Below are 23,090 nucleotides of genomic sequence, written 5' to 3' on the forward strand. Positions count from 1 at the left end.
GATCCCTTGCCCAGTTACTGAGGTGCCTTCACCCCTAATCTGAAGAATATAGAGTCTTGGGGCCAGAGAAATTTTGTTCTTACTGTCAGTATGTTCCACCAGAATCACTGAGTACCAATCACATCTGAGGTGAGTCAACTCACTTAACAGGAAACTCCACCCACAGTGGCCTAGTGAGACTTCAGTGAGGTCAGCAATTTCTCCAAAATTGAGGTTTGGGGGGACAGTGCAGAGAGGTAAAAGCAGTATTTCTGATATGTGAAGTTGAAAGGATATTTTTTCTTAAATGACTCTATGTAAGAGAAGATTGTGGGATACTGTGAGAGGAAAGGTAGATGATATTTCTAGAAGAATTGTGTCAGGATGGATTATGTAGAACCTTGAGGAATTATAGGGAAGGATGATCCATTTTTCAAATTGCATAGTTTGGCAGAGATTTTGATAATTCAGTTATGTGAAAATTCTATCAAGGAAAACTATCTGATACATGCATTTTTTTATTGCAGAAGTAAATACAATTTCTTGAAGTCATTTAGAAACCAAGATATATAGTCAGCCTCTGCACAGAAATGATTCCAATAAGAATTTGGTTGTTGAAAAACAGGACATGTGTATAATGTTCCTTCTGCCTTAATTTCCACCTCTCCCTTCCTACTGTCCAACTCTTGGACACCCTGTTGACCTACATTTGTTTCTGATCTGGCCACACTTTTTGGCTCAAATTCAATATTGTATTTCTCCTTTCCTTCTATTTTTGTTCCTTATTTTTTCCTCTTTTTATTCTTGTTCTCTCTACTCTCGAGAAATATATGAAAAGGTAGGAGGTCTGGGGTATTGGAATAATTTCTGGATCAGTGGGTTTGGGGAATTCAGTCATAAAATTTTTTTAAATGAATCCAGGTAACACAGATGTTTTCTGTTGAGCTTCCATGCTCTCAGAGCTCAGTAGTATCCCTATTTCTCTACCTCTGCTCAGAGAATCATCCTCACCATGGATTTATAGAGGTAAGGGCTACAGCTTTCCAAACCTTATATAGAATGACAAAGCTGAAATCTGAGATGAACTTTACACAAACACTGTTACCCTCTCCCCACCTTTGCTGTCTATAATTTGACTGTTCCCCATGCTCTCTGGGCTCCTCTCTTAACTGTTCCATCTTTGGAATCATCAGAAAAGGTCTTCATGTCTTGTAAAGCCTACAGTGCCCCCTAGTGGACTGAAACCATCAACAAAGACCCCTTCAGACCAACAACTGGCAGCATCACAAATCCCCAGTCCTGTTCACTGCATTCTTCCTGATGAAGAAAGTAGTCAGAAAAAAACAGTCACTGCCTAGATTGAATGGAGACTAAAAGTAAACTCTTACTCTTAAAATGTCATTTCATGGAAATTTATGCCTTAAAAAATTTGATAAATTTCATCTTGTGCTTTTTTTTCATTTCTTTAGTTCAAAATAAATCCTTATTTATAGAAGTTGTGGTGTAAATATGCTAATTTATTAAAAAGAACAAAAATTTGCTATTTGCAGCAACAGGGATGGACTTGGAGGGCATTATGTTAAGTGAAATATGTCAGAGAAAGACAAATACTGTATGATATCATTTGTGTATAGAATCTAACAAACACAATAAACTAGTGAATATAACAATAAAAGCAGACTCATAGAGAACAAACTGGTGGTTATTAGTGGGGGCAGGGCCAGTAGAGGGGTGTGAGTGTGGGATTTACAAACAATTGGGTATAAGATAGGCTTAAGGATGTATTGTTATAACATGGAGAATATAGCCAATATTTTGTAATAACTGAAAATGGAAACTAACCTTTAAAATTGTTACCTAGCCATTGTTATGGCTACAGTCCACAGGATTGCAAAAAGTCAGACAGGACTGAAGCAACTGAGCACACACATACACAAGTGAAAGAAACCAATCTGAAAAGCTACATACCATATGATTCCAACTATATGATATTCTGTATGAAGCAAAACTATGGACACAGTAAAAAGATCAGTGTTTGCAGGGGTTATAGGGAAGAAGGGAAACAATTTTACAGAACACTTTTAAGAAAAGAAAGCCTAAACAATGAATAAGAGTCAAAAAGTTTAATAGTAAAGTTTAACAAACTTGGGTAGCTCAGCTGGTAAAGAATTTGCCTGCAATGCAGGAGACCCCAGTTTGATTCCTCAGTCAGGAAGTTCCCCTCAAGAAGGGACAGGCTACCCACTCCAGTATTATTGGTCTTCCCTGGTGGCTTATACAGTAAAGAATCTACCTGACCTGGGTTTGATTCCTGGGTTGGGAAGGTCCCCTGGAGAAGGAAATGGCAACCCACTCCAGTATTCTTGCCTGGAGAATCCCATGGACAGAGGAGTCTGAGACAGAGGAGCCATGGACAGAGGAGTCCATGGGGTTGCAAAGAGTCGGACACAGCTGAAGTGACTAAACACAGCACAGCACATACAAAGTTTGGGGGAATTCTTTGTGTTGTTCTCAATTCATTAAAGACTAACTTCCACTTCTATGCTGAGTTTAGAAAGTCATCATTGCTTGTCATAAAGAATTGTGGAGAGCACGGCTATTCTTTGCTTACAAGAGACCTCACTCAGGACTCCTGTTTTAGTGCTTCCTAAAACCCTCAACACTCATACATGTGCACTTATGAGGGCAACACCATCTTTCTCAATTATTCATGGATGATCGGTGCCTTGTTTTCTTAACCTTTGCACAGGTGTTCAGCATGCATTGTGATGCATCTCACGAGGTCTAGGTTCCTTCTTCAACTATTCTACAAGTCTTCATTCTTCCTTATACTTCTCATCCTCTGAAATTTGTTCATAGCACTCTGTGCTGCTAACTCCTTTTCTGTTCTCTGTATTTTCAGGTGTATACCCATTCTAATTTATTTACTATCTTTTATATAAAGTCTCAGGGGAATAAAGAGATGAGTGTGAATAAAATCCTTTCCTCTCTTTCCACTGTTTCATTATGTATGAGATTATGTTCCTCCTCCATTCATCCTTTCTTTCTCTATTAAGAATGATAATTTTTGGAGGCTGTGGCTCTCCTATCACATGTCATGCTCTGTCAGGAAGACATTTTGCAGACCACACCTCATCTGGCACACTTTGGTTCTATGAAAGTATAGTAAGGCATAGTAATACCCACCTGGGTGACTTGGAACAACTTGTGGAAGCAGCAGAATATGCAAAACACCACTTCATTGCTTATGAGGTTTACCTTGAAATTACTTTGATCCTGGAAAAAGAACTATTGGTGTCAGAGAGTTTTCAATTTTACTAATAAAGAGTTTAGCATGGGGGATATTCACTTCTTATTCTTATACTTTAGCCATTTGTATGTTTTTTGTATGAACCAGAGACTAAGAGACAAACAACCATAGGCTCTGTTGGAACCACAGTGGATCCAGGCCCCGTTGCTGCTCCGAGTTTGTGCTCAGCTCCCCCTGCAGTTTCTGTCACTGTGTCACTCAGAGCACAGTAGTACACAGCCGAGTCTGACTCTTGGACTGGGGCTTTCTCCAAGTGGAAGGAGGTGGTTTCTGTATTGTATGTGGCTTCAAAACCTTTGTTGGTTCCCTTGCCGTTGGCCTTCGTGGCTTTCAGGAACAGCTCCGGACCTTCTTGAGGATACTGGACATTCCAGAAAAGAATGGGGTACCCGGTGGCTGAATAAGTACAGTTCACAGTCAAGGTAGCCCCTTCCAAAAGGGTCACTTGGCCGTCCGTCTGGCTCACTGAGTCTCCACGGGTTTGTCCTGGGGAAAATAAGAGAGTTCTCTGTGATCTTGGGCATAAAACTCTGGGATAAAACTATGCTTAAAGGTTTTGTTGACATAACAGAAGAAAGGATCCAAATTTTTAGAGGCGTTTTTCTAACCCAGCAGGAAGAGTATCACAGTCACTAAGCCTGGAGAAGAGCTCATCTCTAGAGTGTCTCCTGAATAACGTTCTTGACTCTTAACATGAAGAAATGTTGAAGTCACAGTGAGGTTTAGTTTCTGTGAAGTTTAGACACACAGGAAATGTGTCTGTATTAGGAAACTGCACCCTCTGGTGGACAGGGACAGAAATGCGATGCATGTATACCGGAAAGAAAGTGAAGTCGCTCAGTCGGGTCCGACTCATTGAGACCCCATGGACTGTAGCTTGCCAGGTTCCTCCATCCATGGGATTTTCCAGGCAAGAATACTGGAGTGTGTTACCATTTCCTTCTCCAGGGTATCTTCCTGACCCAGGGATCGAACTTGGGTCTCTCACACTGCAGGCAGACTCTTTACCAACTGGGAAGCCACCAGGGAAGCCCACGTATCCTGGTCTCCTCCCTAAATTAGAAAAATGTTATCTTCGACTTTATCCATGAGACACATATCAGTCTTCAGGTGGAGCTTGGAAATCTGATCAACAGCTATCAACACTTCTCATGTCTGTTTTGTTCCTAGGATACTACCTGACATGGAAGTTCTTTAACAAAGCATTCCAGGTATTTTTATAGCTGAGAAGATATCAATTTTCTTAAGAAATTTAATATAGTATTATATATTCTCATGTATCCATTGTGGGCCAACCTATAATCCACTGACTTTCAGAAGAGTTTGTGGCTGATTACAGAGGAAGTAATAAGAAGCTAGGTCACTATTGAGTGAATCTCTGCTTTTCAGCATTGTGCCCCTATTTATAGAAGAGTGATTGACAATTATTTGTTGTTTAGTCACTGAATCAGTCTGGTCTGATTCTTTTGCAAGCCTAAGGAGTATAGCCCGCTAGGCTCCTTTGTCCGTGGGATTTCCCATTCAAGAATACTGGAGTTGCCATTTTCTTCCCCAGGGGATCTTCCCAATCCAGGGATCGAACTTGAGTCTCCTGCACTGGCAGGCAGATTCTTTATCACTGAGTCACCAGGGAAGCCCTGACTGATGTTTATTACATGCTCACTAAATGTTTGCTATACCAAAAAAGTAATGAATAAAGGGTCTTTGATTGTGGAATCACTACTACTTGAAATAAAATACTTTCTCAGTCCTAAATAATATCATTTGTAAGAAATGTTATCTCTCTAATAAAATTTTTAAGGGAAAAAGTCACACTGTCTTATCAATAGTCAAATAATGCTGAATTTCAGAATCATTAAAATGTTAAAATAAAAGAAATATCATAATTGAAATTATCAAATCCTTGTAGAATTATCTAAGATCAATATCTTATTCTCCTTTTTCTTCCTTGACTCTAAGATAAGAGGGTTGGCCTATGTAAATCAGACAAGTACTAATCCTATTATATATTCTTAGTTGATATCTAGCCTCAAAGATACTTTCTATTCCATCTGCCACATTTTGTTGCCAAACTTTAACCAAATACTTTTCCCTCAGTGTTTGAAACCCTGAAGATGTAGATTTGTGTCAAAAGCTTAGAGCATGAGTTAGGATGCTCTTCTTTCCCAGCTTTTCAAATTGTTAAAGACCTCTGAGTCAATATTCACATGACAGCTGAAAGTAGAATTAATGAGTGAATGACTTAAAATTACACATTCTGGGCTGGCCCACCAATAACTTCATGAATCACACTATACAGAGTTGAGACCCATGAATCTGTAATTTTTGAGAGCTCCCCAAGAAGTTGGGTTGCAGCCAGTCTGATGTTGGTTTACAAGTTTTCATTTGGGACAGATGTCCTAGATAAAGGTAGTTGTCAAATATCAGGGAGCAACAGGATGTTCCCAAGATTACAAACATACTCAAAACCTCTCTTTTTGAGTACCAGCAACAAAAACAAGCACTTCTTTAGCTCTCTTTTTATGACCATTCATTTTATAAAACAAAACCTCTGAGGAGTATCAAGATGAAGTTCTAAGAGGCATTCATCTTCTGTAAAGCCCTGTAACCATAGATCCCTAAACACACAGATGGAAGCTTAGCTCATTCTGTTTCTGGGAGTTCACTCTTCTCAGATTCACATCAAGGAATTTCATGAGTCCAGAGTCAGCACATGAATCATTTCCCAAATTCAGATTTAAATTTAGAAAACCAGGCTTGATACTTCTTGGATTCACATATCCCTTCCTTACTTCTCTACCTTCCAAATCACATAGTGAGAAACTGCCTCAAAAATATGCTAGAAAGAAATTCTGGAAAATCAGTTACAAACTTCTGTTCTGGTAGGTGAGTTTCCCTGGTGGCTCAGATGGTAAAGAATCTTCTGGCAATTCTGCTATATAGAAAGAATCCAAAATAGGTTGTAATGATGTAGGACTGAAAATAAATGTATAGCACATGGATGCAGATAGTTGTTATCTCTACTTTAAAAAAAAAAACATAGTTTAAGGCCAATGAGTACATATAGGAGAAGTATTTTTGCATTTTGGGGTCATAAAAAAGACTTCTACAACACTAAAGAAAAATATTTGCTATATTGGATGTTAATGGCTTTATTAATGCATAGTTCTCTTTAAAATAAATTGTACCTCCTTAACTTAATAAGATTTACACATGTATATACTTGTGAAACCATCACCACAATCAAGATAATGAACAATGCATCACCCCAAAAGTCTCCTCTTGTCTCTTTTTAGTCCTCTCAGCCCTCTTTTCACTTCGTACTCCCATTTTCCCATTTTCAAGCAACATTTCTCTCATAAAATAGTTTGCATATTCAGTAATTTCAAATAAATGGTATGATATGTGCCTTTGATAGCTTCTTTCATTCAGCATAATTATTTTAAGATTCTTTCATGGTTATTATAATCATGTTTCATTCCTTTGTATTGTTGAGTAGTATTCCATTATATGGATATGATTTATCTGTAGATACATTTATCTATTCACCTATTGATGGACATTTAGGTTAGTCCTAGTTTGGGGCTGTTCCTGGAGAAGGCGATGGCTCCCCACTCCAGTACTCTTGCCTGGAAAATCCCATGGACGGAGGGGCCTAGTGGGCTGCAGTCCATGGGGTCGCGAAAAGTCGGACACGACTGAATGACTTCACTTTCGCTTTTCACTTTCATGCATTGGAGAAGGAAATGGCAACCACTCCAGTGTTCTTGCCTGGAGAATCCCAGGGATTGGGGAGCCTGGTGGGCTGCCGTCTATGGGGTCACACAGAGTCGGACACGACCGAAGCGACTTAGCAGCAGCAATAGCAGAAGTTTGCGGCTGTTACAAATAAAACTGCTATGAACGTGTGTGAATATGATTTTTTATAGTCAAACTTTCATTTCTCTTGGGTCAATATTTGGGAGTGGAATGACTGGAGTCTATTATGTTAAGTATATATTTGACTTTGTTTAACTTTCATTTTTTTCTAGTAACGTTTTTGCAAATCCCCTTGGATTTGATGCTCAGATACTTATGTTGTCTGTGACTAAAGGTGATTCACTTCTTCTTTTCCAAACTGTATGACTTTTGTTTCTTTCTCTTGCCTCATTGCACTGGCTAGGACCCTTAGGACAATATTCAGTACAAATGGTGAGAGTCAAAATTCTTCGCTTATTCCTGAAATTTGAAGGAAAGCATTCAGTCTTTCGCCATCAAGTGTATTTGATGTAGATTTTTTTGTAGAGGACCTTTATTAAGTTAATGAATTCCCTTAAGTCCTAATTTGCTGGGAGGTTTTAATCAAGAATAGATACTGAGTTTGTCCAATGGTTTTTCTGTACCTATAGAGGTTACTGTCATTAATCATCTGTGACTTGCTAATCTCTGTGGATACATTACTGATAAACTGTCATAACAAAATATTAAAGAAGATGTCACTCCATCATCTTACAAATAGTAGAACAAAGCTATCTAGAAACTTAATTTTAGAGTTAATAGTTTTGAACACAGACCTGTCTAATAGCAAAAGTCTGTTCCCTTTTTCCACTATAGAGTCTTTTCAGAGAAATTTTGAGAGAGAGAGAGCTGCAAAATTACTTCTCAAATCTTTGAAATATTTTAAGACAGTCTTTTAATAGGTTCTTTACCTAATGCAAATTGAACTATTAAATAATTATAGATTTGGCCCTTTCGCTGAAAGAGGAAAGAAACATAAAGAATACTCATGAACTTGTTTACAAAACAGAAACAAACTCACAGACGTAGAGAACGAACTTATGGTTGCCAAAGGGGAAGGATGGGGGGAGAGATAGGGAGTTTGGGGTGGACATGTACACACTGCTATATTTAAAATGGATAACCAACAAGGACCTAATATATAGCACAGGAAACTCTGCCTAACCTTACCAGCTTGGATGGGATGGGAGCTTGGGGGAGAATGGATACATGTATCTGTATGGCTGAATTTCTTTGCTGTCCACTTGAAACTATCAAAACATTGTTAATCAGTTATACTCCAATATAATATAAAGTTTAAAATTATATATATATATATATATATATATATATATATATATATATATATTCAAGCTGCAATTCAGAAGATGACCACGAGGTAGTGCCTTGACCATTCCTTTCAGACTACTAATTACCTGGCACCTGAGGAGCAATATACCATACCCAGGGTGACAAACTCTTCTAGGTTTCTGTAAACCACTACAATTCTGAAACCTCATTCATGACTACTGATCACTCTATTTCTCTTTCCCTTGAAACTGACATGTGATAAAGAAGTCTAGAGCATAGTTTTTCAGACTAAGCAGGATAAACGTTTCTCAAAAATTTAAAAATTGTACTCCCATGTGATCCAGCAATTCTACTTCTGATTATATTATATTCAAAACACTTGAAAGAATTTGGATATATAACCCAAACACTGAGATATTCATATATCCATGTTTCTACCAAAAGATGGAAGGAGTCCAAATGCTCATCAACAGATGAATGAGTAGACAAAAAGTAGGGTATATGTACAATGGAATATTACTCAACCTTAGAAAGGTATTAAAAAAAATCTACAACATGGATGGAATTTGAGGACATTATAGTAAAAGACAAGGCTGTGGTCCTAGTATGACTAGATTGACTAGTTTTCTGTGAGTATGGTTTCAGTGTGTCTGCCCTCTGATGCCTTCTTGCAATACCTACCATCTTACTTGGGTTTCTCTTACCTTGGGCGTGGGGTATCTCTTCGCGGCTGCTCCAGCAAAGTGCAGCCAATGCTCCTTATCTTGGACAAGGGGTTGCCCGTGGGGCAACCTAAGATGGGCGGGTCATGGTGGAGAGATCTGACAGAATGTGGTCCACTGGAGAAGGGAATGGCAAACCACTTCAGTATTCTTGCCTTGAGAACCCCATGAACAGTATGAAAAGGCCAAATGATAGGATACTGAAAGAGAAACTCCACAGGTCAGTAGGTACCCAATATGCTACTGGAGATCAGTGGATAAATAACTCCAGAAAGAATGAAGGGATGGAGCCAAAGCAAAAAGAATACCTAGCTGTGGGTGTGACTGGCTATAGAAGCAAGGTCCGATGCTGTAAAGAGCAATACTGCATAGGAACCTGGAATGTCAGGTCCATGAATCAAGGCAAATTGGAAGTGGTCAAACAAGAGATGGCAAGAGTGAATGTCAACATTCTAGGAATGAGTGAACTGAAATGGACTGAAATGGGTGAATTTAACTCAGATGACCATTATATCTACTACTGCAGGCAGGAATCCCTCAGAAGAAATGGAGTAGCCATCATGGTCAACAAAAGAGTCCGAAATGCAGTACTTGGATGCGATCTCAAAAATGACAGAATGATCTCTGTTCATTTCCAAGGCAAACCATTCAATATCACAGTAATCCAAGTCTATGCCCCAACCAGTAAAGCTGAAGAAGCTGAAGTTGAATGGTTCTATGAAGACCTACAAGATCTTTTAGAACTAACACCCAAAAAAGATGTCCTTTTCATTATAGGGGAATGGAATGCAAAAGTAGAAAGTCAAGAAACACCTGGAGTAACAGGCAAATTTGGCCTTGGAATACAGAATGAAGCAGGGCAAGGACTAATAGAGTTTTGCCAAGAAAATGCACTGGTCATAAGAAACACCCTCTTCCAAAACACAAGAGAAGACTCTACACATGGACATCACCAGATGGTCAACACCGAAATCAGATTGATTATATTCTTTGCAGCCAAAGATGGAGAAGCTCTATACAGTCAGCAAAAAACAAGACAAGGAGCTGACTGTGGCTCAGACCATGAACTCCTTATTGCCAAATTCAGACTGAAATTGAAGAAAGTAGGGAAAACCACTAGACCATTCAGGTATGACCTAAATCAAATCCCTTATGATTATACAGTGGAAGTGAGAAATAGATTTAAGGGCCTAGATCTGATAGATAGAGTGCCTGATGAACTATGGAGTGAGGTTCGTGACATTGTACAGGAGACAGGGATCAAGACCATCCCCATGGAAAAGAAATGCAAAAAAGCAAAATGGCTGTCTGGGGAGGCCTTACAAATAGCTGTGAAAAGAAGAGAAGTGAAAAGCAAAGGAGAAAAGGGAAGGTATCAGCATCTGAATGCAGAGTTCAAAAGAATAGCAAGAAGAGATAAGAAAGCCTTCCTCAGTGATCAGTGCAAACAAATAGAGGAAAACAACAGAATGGGAAAGAGTAGAGATCCCTTCAAGAAAATCAGAGATACCAAAGGAACTTTTCATGCAAAGTTGGGCTAGATAAAGGACAGAAATGGTATGGACCTAACAGAAACAGAAGATATTAAGAAGAGATGACAAGAATACACAGAACTATACAAAAAAGATCTTCACAACCCAGATAATCACAATGGTGTGATCACTGATCTAGAGCCAGACATCCTGGAATGTGAAGTCAAGTGGGCCTTAGAAAGCATCACTACGATCAAAGCTAGTGGAGGTGATAGAATTCCAGTTGAGCTATTCCAAATCCTGAAAGATGATGCTGTGAAAGTGCTGCACTCAATATGCCAGCAAATGTGGAAAACTCAGCAGTGGCCACAGGACTGGAAAAGGTCAGTTTTCATTCCAATCCCAAAGAAAGGCAATGCCAAAGAATGCTCAAACTACCACACAATTGCACTCATCTCACACGCTAGGAAAGTAATGCTCAAAATTCTCCAAGCCAGGCTTCAGCAATATGTGAACCGTGAACTTCCTGATGTTCAAGCTGGTTTTAGAAAAGGCAGAGGAACCAGAGATCAAATTGCCAACATCCACTGGACCATGGAAAAAGCAAGAGAGTTCCAGAAAAACATCTATTTCTGCTTTACTGACTCTGCCAAAGCCTTTGACTGTGTGGATCACAATAAACTGTGGAAAATTCTGAAAGAGATGGGAATACCAGACCACCTGATCTGCCTCTTGAGAAATCTGTATGCAGGTCAGGAAGCAACAGTTAGAACTGGACATGGAACAACAGACTGGTTCCAAATAGGAAAAGGAGTACATCAAGGCTGTATATTGTCACCCTGTTTATTTAACTTATATGCAGAGTACATCATGAGAAATGCTGGACTCGAAGAAACACAAGCTGGAATCAAGATTTCCGGGAGAAATATCAATAACCCCAGATATGCAGATGACACCACCCTTATGGCAGAAAGTGATGAGGAACGCAAAAGCCTCTTGATGAAAGTGAAAGTGGAGAGTGAAAAAGTTGGCTTAAAGCTCAACATTCAGAAAACTAAGATCATGGCATCTGGTCCCATCACTTCATGGGAAATAGATGGGGAAACAGTGGAAACAGTGTCAGACTTTATTTTTCTGGGCTCCAAAATCCCTGCAGATGGTGACTGCAGCCATGAAATTAAAAGACGCTTACTCCTTGGAAGGAAAATTATGACCAACCTAGATAGCATATTCAAAAGCAGAGACATTACTTTGCCAACAAAGGTTCATCTAGTCAAGGCTATGGTTTTTCCTGTGGTCATGTATGGATGTGAGAGTTGGACTGTGAAGAAAGCTGAGCGCCGAAGAATTGATGCTTTTGAACTGTGGTGTTGGAGAAGACTCTTGAGAGTCCCTTGGACTGCAAGGAGAGCCAACCAGTCCATTCTGAAGGAGATCAGCCCTGAGATTTCTTTGGAAGGAATGATGCTAAAGCTGATACTCCAGTATTTTGGCTACCTCATGAGAAGAGTTGACTCATTGGAAAAGCCTCTGATGCTGGGAGGGATTGAGGGCAAGAGGAGAAGGGAACAGCAGAGGATGAGATGGCTGGATGGCATCACTGACTCGATGGACATGAGTCTCAGTGAACTCCGTGAGTTGTTGATGGACAGGGAGACCTGGCGTGCTGCGATTCATGGGATTGCAAAGAGTCAGACACGACTGATCTGATATGATCTGATAGTAAAAGAAATGTCACAAAATGACCAGTAGTTTATAAGTTGACTTATATGAGTTATCTAAAGTAGTCAAACTCATAGAAAGAGAAAGTAGAACAGTAGTGGCCATGGGTTGGAGGGACAAGGGAATGAGGAGTTAGTCTTTTTTTTTTTTAATTTACATTTTTTACTGCACATCAAGGCCTGGGGAATATCAGTTCCCTGATCAGGGATCAAATCTGTGCCCCCTGCATTGTAAGCATGGAATCTTAATCACTGGACTACCAGGGAAGTCCTGAGGAGTTAGTCTTTAATGAGTATAAATTTTCCATTTTCAAGATGCAAAGAGTACTAGAGATGGATGGTGCTTGCTGAACAACAATGTAAATGTACTTAGTATCACTGGATCGAACACTTAAAATAGTTAAAGTAGTAAAACTGAATGTCAAAATGATAAAAACTTAATTTAAAAAAATTTAAGGGAGTTTTTTTAAGAATTCTACTTTATACATCTGCTACCAAATGAAAATACAAGAGGGATTTATAATACAAGACCACTTATCAATCATCCATTACCATTCAGATTTTAAGGTGCTGAGAAAATGAGGTTAGAGGTAGGAGGAAATTGGAGACAAGGGTATTTTGGACTATGTTAAACTGATTGAAAAAGAGGGCCTAGGAGGTGGTCCTAAGATGGCAGAGGAATAGGATGGGGAGACCACTTTCTCCCCCACAAATTCATCAGAAGAATATTTAAACGCTGAGTAAGTTCCACAAAACAACTTCTGAATACCGGCAGAGGACATCAGGCACCCAAAAAAGCAGCTCATTGTCTTCAAAAAGAGGTAGGAAAAAATACAAAAGACAAAAAAAGAGACAAAAGAGGGAGGGGCGGAGCTCTGTCCCAGAAAGGGAGTCTTAAAAAGAGAGAAGTTTCCAAACACCAGGAAACACTCTCACTGCTGAGTCTGTGGCGAGCCTTGGCAGCACAGAGGGCAACATAACATGGAGGAAAAATAAATAAATTATACCCCACAGTTACAAGCCCAATGGTAACTCCACCAGTGGAGAAGCAGCGCAGACGCCTGCATCTGCCACTAGCAGGCAGAGGCTGGGCAGGGAGGCGTGGGCTGCATTGCTTAGAGTAAGGATTGGGCCTGAATGCCCTAAGGGTAATCAGAGCGAACTAACTTGGGCTAGCAAACCAGACTGTGGGATAGATACCAAGCGAAAAGCTTTAACCTAAAACACCACCAGGACCGCACACAGAACAAAGGACTGACAGAATTAGCCGGCTGCAGACCATCCCCCTCTGGCGGCAGGCAGCCAGAGCTGGAAGGGGGCAATTGCAGCCCCAGAGAGACATTATCTACCAAACTGCAAGCAGGCTTCTTTGCTAACTAAGACTTCTTGGGGTTCAGGACAGTCATCATCCGCCTGAGAAGGTGCGCCGGTTGTACACCCAGAAAACCGAGCAGCAGGGACAGGAGAGGTCATAAGTTTCAGTGACCGCGCTCGCCAAACACCTCATCACCTAAGCTGCTCGGACCTGGCAAGGGCACAAAATGCAGGCCCAAAGGACTCTGCACCTCTGAGGACTACCCGAGTGCCTGAAGCTGAGTGGCTTAGACCTAGGAGGTGCATGCAGCCCAGGGCCGGCCTCGGACGGTTCCCAGTGGAGCAACCTAGAGCCTGAGCTGTGTGGACAGGGAGGGTACATGCGCTGTGAGTGGGGGCAGGCCCAGCGTGGCTGAGACACTGCGAGCACACGCTAGTGTTATTTGTTTGCAGCGTCCCTCCCTCCCCACAGCATGACTGAACAAGTGAGCCTAAAAAAAAAAAAATTATGTCCACCACCGCCCCCCCTTGTGTCAGGGTGGAAATCAGACACTGAAGAGACCAGCAAACAGAAGAAGCTAAAACAGAGGGAACCGCCTTGGAAGTGACAGGTGCAATAGATTAAAACCCTGTAGTTAGTAACAACTACATAGGAAGGGGCCTATAGATCTTGGGAAATATAAGCCGGACCAAGGAACTATCTGAAAATGAACTGACCCCACACTGCTCACAACACCAGAGAAAGTTCTAGATATATTTTTACTCTTTTTAAGATGATTCATTTTTTAACTTCTTTAAATTTTTAAGTACTCTATTACTCCTTTAATTTTCATTTTTATAACCTACTATTACTTTTCAAAAAAAAAGACCCTATGTTTTAAAGCCAACTTCATATGTGTATATATATTTTTAATAATTTTGTGACTTTTTTATTTTACTTTTTCTTTTCTTTAATATTGTATTTTTGAAAATCCAACTTCTCTAGATTTTTAATCTTTGCTTTTTAGTATTTGTTATCAATTTTCTACCTTTAAGAACCCAATTTTCAGTACCCATTTTTACTTGGGAGTGAGATTACTGGCTTGACTGCTCTGTCCTCCTTGGGACTCTCCTTTTTCTCCACCAGGTTGCCTCTGTCTCCTCCCTCCCCCTTCTCTTCTCTACCCAACTCTGTGAATCTTTGTGTGTTCCAGATGGTGGAGAACACTTAGGGAACTGATTACTGGCTGGATCTGTCTCTCTCCTTTTCATTACCCCCTTTTATCCTCCTGGACGCCTCGGTCTCCTTCCTGCCTCTTCTCTTCTCTGTATAACTCCATGAACATCTCTGAGCGGTCCAGACTGCGGAGCACACAGAAGGAAGTGATTACTGGCTAGCTTGCTCTCTCCTCTTTTGATTCCACCTCATCTCATTCGGGTCACCTCTAACTCCCTCCTCCCTCTTCTCTTCTCCATGTAACTCTGTGAACCTCTCTGGGTGTCCCTCACTGTGGAGAAACTTTTCATCTTTAACCTAGATGATTTATCAATGGTGCTGTATAGAAGGAGAAGTCTTGAGACTACTGTAAAAATAAGACTGAAAACCAAAAGCAGGAGGCTTAAGTCCAAATCCTTAGAACACCAGAGAACTCCTGACTCCAGGGAACATTAATCAATAGGAGCTCATCAAATGCCTCCATACCTACACTGAAACCAAGCACCACCCAAGGGCCAACAAGTTCCAGAGCAAGACATACCACACAAATTCTCTGGCAACACAGGAACACAGCCCTGAGCTTCAATAAACAGGCTGCCCAAAGTTACTCCATAACCACTGACATCTCATAACTCATTACTGGACACTTCATTTCACTCCAGAGAGAAGAAATCCAGCTCCAACCACCAGAACACTGACACAAGCTTCCCTAACCAAGAAACCTTGTAAAGCCACTGATACAACCCCACCCACAGCGAGGAAACTCCACAATAAAGAGAACTCCACAAACTGCCAGAATATAGAAAGGCCACCTCAAACGCAGCAATATAAACAAGATGAAGAGACAGAGGAATACCCAGCAGGTAAAGGAACAGGATAAATGTCCACCAAACCAAACCAAAGAGGAAGAGATAGGGAATCTACCTGAGAAAGAATTCCGAATAATGATAGTGAAAATGATCCAAAATCTTGAAATTAAAATGGAAACACAGATAAATAGCCTGGAGACAAGGATTGATAAGATGCAAGAAAGTTTTAACAAGGACCTAGAAGAAATAAAAAAGAGTCAATATGTAGTGAATAATGCAATATATGAGATAAAAAACACTCTGGAGGCAACAATTTCTAGAATAAGGGAGGCAGAAGATAGGATTAGTGAAGTAGAATATAGAATGGTAAAAATAAATGAATCAGAGAGGAAAAAAGAAAAACGAATTAAAAGAAATGAGGACAATCTCAGAGACCTCCAGGACAATATTAAATGCTCCAACATTCCAATCATAGGAGTCCCAGAAGAAGAAGACAAAAAGAAAGACCATGAGAAAATACTTGAGGAGATAATAGTTGAAAAGTTCCCTAAAATGGGGAAGGAAATAATCACCTAAGTCCAAGAAACCCAGAGAGTCCCAAACAGGATAAACCCAAGGTGAAACTCCCCAAGACACATATTAATCAAATTAGCAAAGGTCGAACACAAAGAACAATATTAAAAACAGCAAGGGAAAAACAACAAATAACACACGAGGGGATTCCCATAAGGATAACAGCTGATCTTTCAATAGAAACTCTTCAGGCCAGAAGGGAATGGCAAGACAAACTTAAAGTGATGAAAGAAAATAACCTACAGCCCAGATTATTGTACCCAGCAAGGATCTCATTCCAATATGAAGGAGAAATCAAAAGATTTACAGACAAGCAAAAGCTGAGAGAATTCAGTACCACCAAGCCAGCTCTCCAACAAATGCTAAAGTAATATTCCCTAGACAGGAGATACAAAAATGGTGTATAAACACGAAACCAAAACAATAAAGTAAATAGCAATGGGATCATACTTATCAATAATTACCTTAAATGTAAATGGGTTGAATACCCCAAACAAAATACAAAGACTGGCTGAATGGATAAAAAAACAAGACCCCTATATATGTTGTCTACAAGAGACCCACCTCAAAACAAGGGACACATACAGACTGAAAATGAAGGGCTGGAAAAAGATATTCCACACAAATAGAGACCAAAAGAAAGCAGGAGTAGCAATACTCATATCAGATAAAATAGACTTTAACATGAAGGCTGTGAAAAGAGACAAAGAAGGACACTACATAATGATCAAAGGATCAATCCAAGAAGAAGATATAACAATTATAAATATATATGCACCCGACATAGGAGCACTGCAATATATAAGACAAAAGCTAACAAGTATGAAAGGGGAAATTAACAATAACACAATAATAGTGGGAGACTTTAATACCATACTCACACCTATGGATAGATCAATGAAACAGAAAATTAACAAATAAACACAAACTTTAAATGATACAATAGGCCAGTTGGACCTAATTGATATCTATAGGACATTTCACCCCAAAACAATGAATTTCACCTTTTTCTCAAGCATACACGGAACCTTCTCCAGGATAGATCACATCCTGGGCCATAAATCTAGCTTTGGTAAATTAAAAAAAAAATAAAATAAAATCATTCCAAGCATCTTTTCTGACCACAATGCAGTAAGATTAGATCTCAATTACAGGAGAAAAACTATTAAAAATTCCAACAAATGGAGGCTGAACAACACGCTTCTGAATAAACAACAAATCACAGAAGAAATCAAAAAAGAAATCAAAATATACATAGAAATGAATGAAAATGAAAACACAACAACCCAAAACCTGTGGAACACTGTAAAAGCAGCGCTAAGGGGAATGTTCATAGCAATACAGGCATACCTCAAGAAACAAGAAAAAAGTCAAATAAATAACCTAACTCTACACCTAAAGCAACTAGAAAAGGAAGAAATGAAGAATGCCAGGGTTAGTAGAAGGAAAGAAATCTTAAAAATTAGGGCAGAAATAAATGCAAAAGAAACAAAAAAGACCATAGCAAAAATCAACAAAGCCAAAAGCTTGTTCTTTGGGAGGATATATAAAATTGACAAAACCATTAGCCAGATTCATCAAGAAACAAAGGGAGAAAAATCAAATCAATAAAATTAGAAATGAAAATGGAGAGATCACAATAGACAACACAGAAATACAAAGGATCATAAGAGACTACTACCAGCAATTATATGCCAATAAAATGGACAACATGGAAGAAATGGACAAATTCTTAGAAAAGTACAACTTTCCAAAACTGGACCAGGAAGAAATAGAAAATCTTAACAGACCCATTACAAGCATGGAAATTGAAAGTGTAATCAGAAATCTTCCAGCAAACAAAAGTCCAGGTCCAGACGGCTTCACAGCTGAGTTCTACCAAAAATTTAGAGAAGAGCTAACACCTATCCTACTCAAATTCTTCCAGAAAATTGCAAAGGAAGGTAAACTTCCACCTCATTCTATGAAGCCACCATCACCCTAATACCAAAACCTGACAAAGATCCCACAAAAAAAGAAAACTACAGGCAAATATCACTGATGAACATAGATGCAAAAATCCTTAACAAAATTCTAGCAATCAGAATCCAACAACACATTAAAAAGATCATACACCATGACCAAGTGGGCTTTATCCCAGGGATGCAAGGATTCTTCAATATCCGCAAATCAATCAATGTAATACGCTACATTAACAAATTGAAAAATAAAAGCCATATGATTATCTCAATAGATGCAGATATAGCCTTTGACAAAATTCAACATCCATTTATGATTTAAAAAAAAAAACTCTCTAGAAAGCAGGAATAGAAGGAACATACCTCAACATAATAAAAGCTATATATGACAAACCCACAGCAAACATTATCCTCAATGGTGAAAAATTGAGAGCATTTTCCCTAAAGTCAGGAACAAGACAAGGGTGCCCACATTCACCACTACTATTCAACATAGTTTTGGAAGTTTTGGCCAGAGCAATCAGAGCAGAAAAAGAAATAAAAGGAAATCCAAATTGGAAAAGAAGAAGTAAAGCTCTCACTGTTTTCAGATGACATGATCCTCTATGTAGAAAACCCTAAAGACTCCACCAGAAAATTACTAGAGCTAATCAATGAATATAGTAAAGTTGCAGGATATAAAATCAACACCCAGAAATCCCTTGCATTCCTATACACGAATAATGAGAAATTAAGGAAACAATCCCATTCACCATTGCAATGAAAAGAATAAAATACTTAGGAATATATCTACCTAAAGGAACTAAAGGCCAATATATAGAAAACTATAAAACACTGGTGAAAGAAATCAAAGAGGACACATAGATGGAGAAACATACCATGTTCATGGATCGGAAGAATCAATATAGTGAAAATGAATATACTACACAAAGCAATCTATAGATTCAATACAATCCCTATCAAGCTACCAACGGTATTTTTCACAGAGCTAGAACAAATAATTTCACAATTTGTATGGAAATACAAAAAACCTCAAATAGCCAAAGCGATCTTGAGAAAGAAGAATGGAACTGGAGGAATCAACCTGCCTGACTTCAGGCTCTACTACAAAGCCACAGTCATCAAGACAGTATGGAACTGGCACAAAGACAGAAATAGAGATCACTGGAACAAAATAGAAAGACCAGAGATAAATCCACGCACCTATGGACACCTTATCTTTAACAAAGGAGGCAAGAATATGCAATGGAGAAAAGACGATCTCTTTAACAAGTGGTGCTGGGAAAACTGGCCAACCACTTGTAAAAGAATGAATCTAGAACACTTTCTAACACCATACACAAAAATAAACTCAAAATGGATTTAAAGAGCTAAACGTAAGACCAGAAACTATAAAACTCTTAAAGGAGAACATAGACAAAACACTCTCTGACATAAATTACAGCAGGATCCTCTATGACACACCTCCCAGAGTATAGGAAATAAAAGCAAAAATAAACAAATGGCATCTAATTAAAATTAAAAGCTTCTGCACAACAAAATAAAGTATAAGCAAGGTGAAAAGACAGCCTTCAGAATGGGAGAAAATAATAACAAATGAAACAACTGACAAACAACTAATCTCAAAAATATACAAGCAACTCCTGCAGCTCAATTCCAGAAAAATAAACGACCCAATCAAAAAAAGAGCCAAAGAACTAGACATTTATCCAAAGAAGACATACAGATGGCTAACAAACACATGAGGAGATCCTCAACATTACTCATTATCAGAGAAATGCAAATCAAAACCACAATGAGGTACCATTTCACGCCAGTCAGAATGGCTGCAATCAAAAAGTCTACAAGCAGTAAATGCTGGAGAGGGTGTGGAGGAAAGGAACCCTCTTACACTGTTGGTGGGAATGCAAACTAGTACAGCTACTATGGAGAATAGTGTGGAGATTCCTTAAAAACCTGGAAATAGAACTGCCTTATGACCCAACAATCTCACTGCTGGGCATACACACCAAGGAAACCAGAATTGAAAGAGACACGTGTACCCCAATGTTAATTGCAGCACTGTTTATAATAGCCAGGACATGGAAGCAACCTAGATGTCCATCAGCAGATGAATGGATTAAGAAAGCTGTGGTACATATACACAATGCAGTATTACTCAGCCATTAAAATAATACATTTGAATCAGTTCTAATGAGGTGGATGAACCTGGAGCCGATTATACAGAGTGAAGTAAGCCAGAGAGAAAAACACCAATAGAGTGTACTAATGCATATATATGGAATTTAGAAAGATGGTAAAGATAACCCTGTATGCGAGACAGCCAAAGAGACTGTGGGAGAGGGTGAGGGTGGGATGATTTGGGAGAATGGCATCAAAACATGCATAATATCATATAAGAAACGAATCGCCAGTCCAGGTTCGATGCAGGATACAGGATGGTTGGGGCTGGTGCACTGGGATGACCCAGAGGGATGATATGGGGAGGAAAGTGGGAGGGGGGTTCAGGATTGGGAACACGTGTACACCAGTGGCAGATTAATGTTGATGTATGGCAAAACCAATGCAATACTGTAAAGTTAAAAAAAAAAAAAAAGGAAGGTGGGATGTGGAGGGAAGTGGGAGGGATGTTCAAGTGGGAGGGGACATGGGTAAATCTATGACTGATTCATGTTGATGTTTGGTAGAAACCAACACAATACTGTAAAGCAATTATCCTTCAATTAAAAATAAATAAATTAAAAAAGAAAAGAAAAAAGCAGAGACATTACTCTGCCAACACAGGTCCATTTAGTCAAGGCTATGGTTTTTCCAGTGGTCATTATGGATGTGAGAGTTAGACTATAAAGAGAGCTGAGTGCTCAAGAATTGATGCTTTTGAACTGTGGTGTTGGAGAAGACTCTTGAGAGTGCAAGGAGATCCAACCAGTACATCTTAAAGGAAATCAGTCCTGAATATTCATTGGAAGGACTGATGCTGAGGCTGAAAGTCCAATACTTTGGCCACCTGATGTGAAGAACTAACTCATTGGAAAAAACCTTGATTCTGGGAAAGACTGAAGGTGGGAGAAGAAGAGGGCAACAGAGGATGAGATGGTTGGATGTCATCACCGACTCAATGGACATGAGTTTGAGTAGACTCCAGGAGTTGGTGATAGGCAGGGAGTCCTGGTGTGCTGCAGTGCATGGGGTCACAAAGAGTCAGACACAGGTGAGCGACTGAACTGAACGGAACTGATCTGAAAGACCAATAATTCACACATATTTTTAACTGATTTTTAATTCAGACATTTCTGAATTTCCTTAGTCAATTCTTCTAGCTTAATCTAATCACCAAATGATAAAGATTTTGGTGGTTATATTTGTCTTTGATAAGAAATTTAAATCCAAATTTTCAGGGATAAGAATGTTTTTGATGAGCAATAGCTCTAGACATGGTCTATGAACCTAAAGAAATACTTTATTGGGATGAGTGTTTCCCCTCTAAACCTACACCTATGCTGCCACAATACTAACCCCTTCCTGTCTGTGAAGGCAGTTCCCTACCCTGGTCCCTACAGCAGGTGGATGTATCAATTAGAACTCTGGGTTTTGGTACAGGTCCCTCCTACATGCCTCTCACTGTGGGCTCACTCAGTGCACAGAAATACCCTGCAGAGTCCTCCAGCTGTGAAGCTGAGATGGTAAGTGATGAATTTGCTTGCCTTCTGGAAATTCAATGAGTAGCGACCTTCTGTGGCATTTGGCTTGTTATAAGAGTCCTGGGGAATGAGGAAGGTCATCACCCCTGCTGTGTTGCTTGTACCAGAATAGACCATAAGTTGTATCACCAGTGTCATATGTGCAATCCAGGGTCACAGTTTCTTTCTCCTGCACTGACTTTGGTGGTTGGTCTTGAGTTACTTTCTGGGCAATACTGGATCCTAGAGGAAAAAATAGATAGAAGTAGACTGTAGCCATGAAATTAAAAAACACTTGCTTCTTGAAAGGAAAGCTATGGAAAAGCTAGACAGTGTATTAAAAAGCAGAGACATTACTTTGACAACAAAGATCTATATAGTCAAATCTATGGGTTTTCCAGTAGTCATGCATGGATGTCAGAGTTGGACCAGAAAGAACGCTGAGTGCTGAAGAATTGATGCTTTCAAATTGTGCTGGAGAAGACTCTTGAGAGTCCCTTGGATTGCAAGGAGCTCAAACTAGTTAATCCTAAAGGAAATCAACCCTGAATATTCATTGAAAGGACTGATGCTGAAGCTGAAGCTCCAATACTTTGGCCACCTGAGGCAAAGAGCAGACATATTGGAAAAGACCCTGATGCTGGGAAAGATTGAAGACAAAATAAGGGTGCAGCAGAGGATGAGATGATTAGATAGCATCATGGACTCAACGGACGTGAATTTGAGCAAACTCCAGGAGATAGCAAAGAACAGGGGAGCCTGGCGTTCTGCAGTCCGTAAGGTTATAAAGAGTCAGACACAGCTTCGCTACTGAACAAAAACAATAGAGATTTAGGAATAAGTGATGTAGAATAAAGAAATTCTACTTTATACTCAGCTAGGCTTCCTTCCCAGGGTACCCTTAAGACTGCCTGTTCCTTTGGTCCTTAGGTCACAGAGGAAGCACAATCCCATCAAGACCATCCTTACCTAAACACAGTGAAGCCACAACCACCTTCAGAAGGCTGGAGAGAAGCATGTTTCAGCTCTTCCACTAGATGGAAAATATCTTCAATGTCAAGGCTTTGCAAGGTGAGGTGAGCCTAGCAGGGTGAGGGAAGAATTGCTGGGTATGTGCTGCTGCTGCCCCACAACAGGAAACAGGGATGAGTTGATGTAGCAAGTTGAGTAGCAAGTTGATGTAGTTAGTTGAGTAGCAAGTTGATGTGGGTTACATCAACTTCTCTGTGAACCAGGTGAGAGTCCTACTCACCCCAAACTTCCTTTTGTTTTAACCAGTTCTTCAATAGA

At 39.6% G+C, this 23,090-nt stretch overlaps 1 pseudogene and 1 gene segment (V, D, J or C); both read right to left on the reverse strand.

Annotated features, from left to right (window-relative positions):
• Nucleotides 1-3,344: 3,344 nt before the first annotated feature.
• Nucleotides 3,345-3,958, reverse strand: LOC129622036 (T cell receptor alpha variable 9-2-like). The segment is given in 2 exon segments: nt 3,345-3,775; nt 3,898-3,958. Coding segments are annotated over 2 exon segments (477 nt in total).
• Nucleotides 3,959-21,727: 17,769 nt separating this feature from the next.
• Nucleotides 21,728-22,818, reverse strand: LOC129622037 (T cell receptor alpha variable 14/delta variable 4-like; annotated as a pseudogene).
• Between the last annotated feature and the right edge of the window lie 272 nt (nt 22,819-23,090).

The sequence above is a fragment of the Bubalus kerabau genome, chromosome 10, assembly GCF_029407905.1.
Source record: "Bubalus kerabau isolate K-KA32 ecotype Philippines breed swamp buffalo chromosome 10, PCC_UOA_SB_1v2, whole genome shotgun sequence".
NCBI classification, from domain to species: domain Eukaryota; kingdom Metazoa; phylum Chordata; class Mammalia; order Artiodactyla; family Bovidae; genus Bubalus; species Bubalus kerabau.